Below are 6,000 nucleotides of genomic sequence, written 5' to 3' on the forward strand. Positions count from 1 at the left end.
GGGAATATCATAGATACACACTGGAAAATAATGTTAATTACACCCCCACCCTGGGTTTTTAAAAGAGCCAGAATTAGAGGAGGAAACATGGTCTATATTTGAACCAGTAGGGTAAAGAATGAAGTTTGGGAACCCAGGTCCTTTACCCATCTGAGCAGGGAGTCACCTGCATTCAGTCTGCCCATAGACCTTCTGCTTTCACTAGATACAAAACAATGGGACAAGATGCACTGATGGGAAGGAGATAGTGTTCTGTCCAAATACAACTCCCACCCCTTCCTTTGGGACACCGGGGCCAGGCTACAATTCACATTCACTGTCTTCCTGCTAGTGATAAAGGGCAGCTTCCTGTTCCGTGTAAAGCTGGAAGTTTACTTAGGAGAAGTCACTGCACTCAAGTTAGTGAAGTATAGACATGGGTTATACTGACCTGGCTCTCATGGAAATCTTCAAGCTTGATAGTAATCCCTTTATGTACAGTTTTAAGGGGGTGTGTGTGGTATAATTTGAGGAAGAGGAAAAGAGAAGCTGTTTCAGATGTTAAAAAGGAATCTTTGAAGAGTGACACGCAGATTTCCAAGTCTAAATTTGTCAAGGAACCATAAAGATTTGGTTTTCTCCACTTGGACCCTGACCTTCTTTTCCTCCCTTTTCTACAATGAAATTGAAATTTTTGCACCAAGGTGGTGTCTATCCCAGGTGTTTCCTTTGTTCCTCAGGATGTAACCCTGTAGGGGATCTGTAGCCATCTGTGTTGTGCAACCAAAGTTTGGTTAACAGTTTCCTTCTCCACCCCTAAAACATGAGTTTTTGGTTCCAGGGAAATACCGCTAACCACCCTGTCTCATGTTTTTTTAAAGCCTCAACCACCGAAACTATCTCTTAGAGTCTCCTCACAAGTACAGTGTTGCTGACCTCCAGCAGGTGAGAATTTAGCTCTTCTTCCACAAAGATTTTGCATGTCCATTCCTAGGGGAGGAAATTAATAGAGGATGAAGAATATGCCCAAGAACCACTGATATGTGGGAACTTTTATTTAAAAGTTCGGTTTTTTTTAAGCTTTACAGTGGTGTTGACTGTCTAGGGCTAAAAGTTGCTTGAGTGAGTGGATGGTCATCACAGTTCCCTGGGTGGGCAACAGCACGATCCCAAATCCATGGTCTCCCATTAATATGTGTATATGAGCTTTTTCATTTTCCTTTCCCTGTTTCGCCCATTTTAAATGAATATTGGGATGTAGGGGCCAGAAAAAATGTTGGTGATAGAAGGGTTAGGAGCATCATGCTCTCTCTGTCCCTTTTCTCTCTTTTCTCCTCTCTCACATCGTCTGCCACACAATGACCATGAGGGAGTGTTTGGCAAACTCAGAACCGGGGTAGCAGACCATTATCCACATGCATAGCCCTCATGGCAGAACTTCCCTTGATGCTTCCTTTTGGCAGATAGCTGATGGCAGTTTTGAGGGATTCCTGCAGGATCTAATCCAATATGCTTCCCAGCATGTCTATCACTGTGACCTGTGCACCCAGCGGGGCTTCATCTGCCAAATCTGTCATCATAATGGCATCATCTTTCCTTTTGAGTTTGATACCACAACACGGTAAGTGGCAGCTACCTCTAACCTCTCCTCCATTCAGAAATGGCTATCTTGCTCCTGGAAGGAAAAAGTCTGCCCTCAATATTGTAGAGCCTTAGCTCTTCAGACATCTAGCCTAAGAGATAAAACTCCATTGTACTGTCTGGCTGAAAATGCTACTTCAGCTGTTTCCAAGATTGGATCAGCTCTATAGACAGAGTTCCTGTCCAGTAGTCCCAGGGCCTGCAAGGGAGTCTTAAGGGCTTCTTAAACTTTTTCTACCTGCAACCACTAGTCACCCAAGAAAATGTTTACATGATTCTAGGTATGTGCATATGTAAAACAGATATACTGATAATCATAATTTTATAACTTCCCCCATTCAGTTATGAGACCCCATATGGGGTTATGACCCACAGTTTAAGGAACTTGAATTGAGATCACATTGGGTGGTTTTTTTTTTTTTTTTTTTCCTTTCAGGTGCAGAGAGTGCAAAACTGTCTTCCATAGTAGCTGCCAGACCCAGATGAAGAACGGGTGTCCCCGCTGTGCCCGCAGAAAAAAATATCAGGAGCAAAGTCTTTATACCTAACATTTTGCCATTAGCCTTGTGTGCTTCTCTACCTCAGGCCATCAGGGAAAAGAAGACATAGGTTTAACATTCAAATGCCCTTCCATCAGGGAAGTGTGTGCAGATTAAGGGTGGAAGAAGTAGCATCATCCATTTACCCCCTTCAATATTGACTGATGGACTCCTCCTGGTGACTCTGCAGCAGTTGCTCCACCTGTCCAGCTCCTGGGATGTGAGCACCCTGAAAAAGCAAGAGAAGAGCATTGGTCATTTCGGATATAGGTCTTGAGAAGCTTCTGCTGCCATGGAATACCCTTAAAGACTCTGTTGCCTCTATTTGCACTAATCAGGTTCTGGCCTTTCCAGATCTCCCTTTTCAGGGACCTACACTTCACCTCACTTCACCTTACCTAAGTCAGCCACTGGCACCCACTGTGGAAACGAGATTTATGGACATTCTGAATTCTGCATTACTGATTAAAAGTTCTAGTTTTCTAAGGTATACTTGTTCTTTTCCTCCCTTTGGGTGGAAAACATATTTTTTATATTTGAACTCTGCCCAGGCCACCTAAGAGATCCAGTCCCACTCGTGGAGTCGAAACACAGTGGCTGCTTGAAAAGACAAAAGAAGATGGGGACACAGCCCTGGGGGGCCCCACTGAACTCCTAGAGCAACATTGTGCCAAAAAGCCCCGAGTGCCTGGTGGTAGAATCAGGGCCCAGGGAGATGTTCATTCTTTTTCCTTTTTCATCTCTCTTCTCAACTGAGAGTCCTGGCCCCCTTCTCTTTGGGGAGGAGCTTTGGACTATTTCATCTGCCACTCAGCTGGAGCCTGGTCCCAACTGGAGACCACCACAAACTGACTCAGAACCAGCACTAAAAGCACTTTCCACCTTCCAATGACGAGTGTCCTACTTCTCTTCCCCCACGGCCTCAAGCCAGGAGTGGCAGAGCTGGCGCAGCCAGTCAGAGAGGTCTGGAGGAGCTTCCCAGACAACTTGACCTGCCTGTGACGCAGGGTGGTCCTTCCTCTGGTGGACAACCATGATTGGCCACAGAAGCTCCTGCTGTTCTCCCACGCCCTTAGGTGCAACAGTGGCTTCTCCACCTGGCCCTGAATCTGCAGCAGGCTCTGCCGACAAGCACCTGTGCCCAGCTGCCCCATTGAAGGCTGAGCTGGGGGAAGAATTTATGGGGCAGCCCTGACTGCCCAGACAGAGCACCTACAAGTCTTAGGTTTAAAGGGAAATTGAATCTCATCTTTATAGGAAGCCATTATTTTATGAGACATTTTTCAGCTCATCCATTAGGCATTATAAGAGACTATAAACTTGTTCATTAACAGAACTAGCATTAGAACTGGGGGGCAGGAGTGTGCGTTTTTTCCTTCAAACACATGAGGTGCTTCACCCCAGGTGGTTCCCGATGACTCCTGTTTTCTCCCACCAGCTGGTATGGCCCACTGCAGAATAGTCAGTCCCTCCTAGGCCTCCTTCCTCGGCCTGGATGTCTGCAGATAGGGCACGACATGGTGTCTGAGGCATAAGGTGGCTGTTACTGCTAGCACTGTCAGGGATCTTCTCTTTGTTTCCCCTGCCCCCACCCAGGAGGTAGCTGCTGGGCTGACAGCTACTGAGTCACCTGCCTAAGCCAGCAGAGCCATCTGCATTGTGCAAGAGATGGAGGCAGAGTGGGTGTAGAGAGGCTTCTTCCAGGACTGCTCCCTGTTGCCACCTGCAGATAGCCTAGTACCCAGGCTCTCTACAGCTTCTGGGATGGTAACTGTCACCCAAAGCCAGAACCACCCAGATAATGACCACAATTCATTTAAAGCCTTAATTGCCCCAGTTTTCCCAGTTGATTGGCCCTGTATCTGTTTTTGTGGAGTGGAGGGGAGAAGAATGAGTGTGCTTGTCCTGCTTAATTTTCTCTGAAATTCAAGTGAATGTATTTAGTGGGTCTTCCCTTACCCTATCCAGACATGACCCAGTCCCCTCATCACTGCCATCTCCGAGTTTCTTTGCATTTGTTTTTAACCCCTTCCAAATGAGCCCCAAAATTTTACAAGTGTTGATTTATTTCCTGTCTGGCTCAAACTGAAAGCTAAATGGATTTTAAATAGTGCCCATGTGGGTTTTATGTTTTTAATTTTGTTTTATACAATAAACCATTTCTTGTGACTGGGCCTTTCTCCCTGAGGAATGGTGACTTTTCAATATTTGTGTAGTTCAGTTTTTCTACATTTTAATACAGAAAACTTTTGTTTTGAAGGTGTTTCCTTGTTAGTTAACAAGTAGAGAAGATCATTGTTAATTACTCTTTTGTATGAATTTTGCTAAAGTTAAATGTAAAGAAACACATTTACAGGGCAATATACCTGATGTAATGCATCAAGTGTATTTCCTAACTACTGCTGTTGCTCTGGATGATATTGCAGTAAAGACTTAAATCCCAATTGTCTGGCCTGCCTCAGACACCCAGAACTGTCTCTGCAATTAGAGATCCCAGGCCCACAGGAAGTGAACAGCTGGCCCTTTGTCTCCTCCCAAATCCTCTGAGGAAAACTGCCCTGTCCCTGATGGAGACTGGACAGAGCCCAGGGGCACACAGAGAAGGGGGACATGTGGCCACCACTGGAGGCCTCTGCCCTGAGTGTCCTCTGGGTTTAAAGCTTTGTGTAGATGAAGATGGCCCTGTAAAGAAATTATGCCCATCCGTTCACACAAGTGGGGAAGTTTGCCAAATCCACCTGGGTGTTTCAGTGCGGGGTAGGGGAAAGGAAAACGAGAGCCACAATAAGGGAAGGAGGAAGGGTCTATGTTCAGGATCATCAGGGTAGGTTTTCAGCGCCAGCCCAGGGTTCCTCTCACTTCCTCTGTGAACTTTGCCAGATCACTTAAAGCAGCAGTTCCCTCATCCTGTCAGTGAGGAGATGGCTCCAGATGGCCTCTGAGGTCCTGTCCAGGTATAAAGCCCATCCTTGTTTGTGGGTAGAATAGTTCTCCTCGTATCTCTCAAGGTGCTGTGTCATCCTGCCCCTTGTCCAGCCATGAGCCCCCTGGACTCCACCCAGACCACTTGACTGCTCACACAATCTGGGGGGGAGTCTTCAGCTGTTAGTGTGCTGAGCTGGTCCTCTTCCCTAAAGCCTGCCCCCAGAGGCTACTGATGTTACCCGAGAACTCTGGACCAGGAGGCAGCTGGTGACTCGGTGGATAAGTGGTTGGGCCTCGAGTTTGTTGGAACTGAGTGGGAATCCAGGCTCAGACTCTGGTTGTGTGACTTAACTCTACCAGGCTATAATAGCACCTACCTCCCAGAAGTGTGAAGACCAGAGATGTTTGTAGGAGGCTCTTTGTAAGGGCTCTTTGCCTTTCCCTTTCTGCTGCCCACTTCCCCAGCGCAGGCTCAGCGTTTCCGGATCCGTCCACCTGCCCCCCAGCTGCCCCTCACATAATTTCCTTATGTGTCCTCTCATTAGAGTGCGAGTTCCCTGAGAGCGGGGTTGTCAGCTTCTCTTAATGTTGCCAGCCCCTGGCACTAGGTTAAAAAACGTTTTCTCATTCATTCACTGTATAGTTAGAATAAAGTAGATGGTTTTTAAAGTGCTTCCCTCACAGCCTGTGAAGTATCTAGTGTGATGATTGCCATTTTAGAAAAGAGGAAACAGGTCCAGAAAGAGGGAACTTTGTCCCAAGTTCACAAAGGAAGTGTCAGAGATTAGTTTTGATCCCAGGTCTCCCCAGCTCTTTCACGGTGCAGAATGAAACCCTGCCTCCGACCCTTGCCAGCTGGTGACTCGGTGCCAGTCCCAACTTCCCCCAGCCTCAGTTCCCGTACGATGTGGCTAAC

At 46.8% G+C, this 6,000-nt stretch overlaps 1 protein-coding gene across 2 annotated transcripts in view; it reads left to right on the forward strand.

Annotated features, from left to right (window-relative positions):
• PLEKHM1 (pleckstrin homology and RUN domain containing M1) overlaps positions 1 to 4,333 on the forward strand; it is a 36,203-nt gene extending 31,870 nt beyond the window's left edge. For both annotated transcript variants that reach the window (XM_031965975.1, XM_031965974.1), the window contains exons 10-12: positions 861 to 924; positions 1,443 to 1,600; positions 2,057 to 4,333. In XM_031965975.1, coding sequence (XP_031821835.1) covers positions 861 to 924; positions 1,443 to 1,600; positions 2,057 to 2,168 — 334 coding nt within the window. In that variant the 3' untranslated portion in view covers positions 2,169 to 4,333. The remainder of the gene's footprint in view (positions 1 to 860; positions 925 to 1,442; positions 1,601 to 2,056) is intronic.
• Positions 4,334 to 6,000: the final 1,667 nt, after the last annotated feature.

This window comes from Sarcophilus harrisii, chromosome 4 (assembly GCF_902635505.1).
Source record: "Sarcophilus harrisii chromosome 4, mSarHar1.11, whole genome shotgun sequence".
NCBI lineage: Eukaryota > Metazoa > Chordata > Mammalia > Dasyuromorphia > Dasyuridae > Sarcophilus > Sarcophilus harrisii.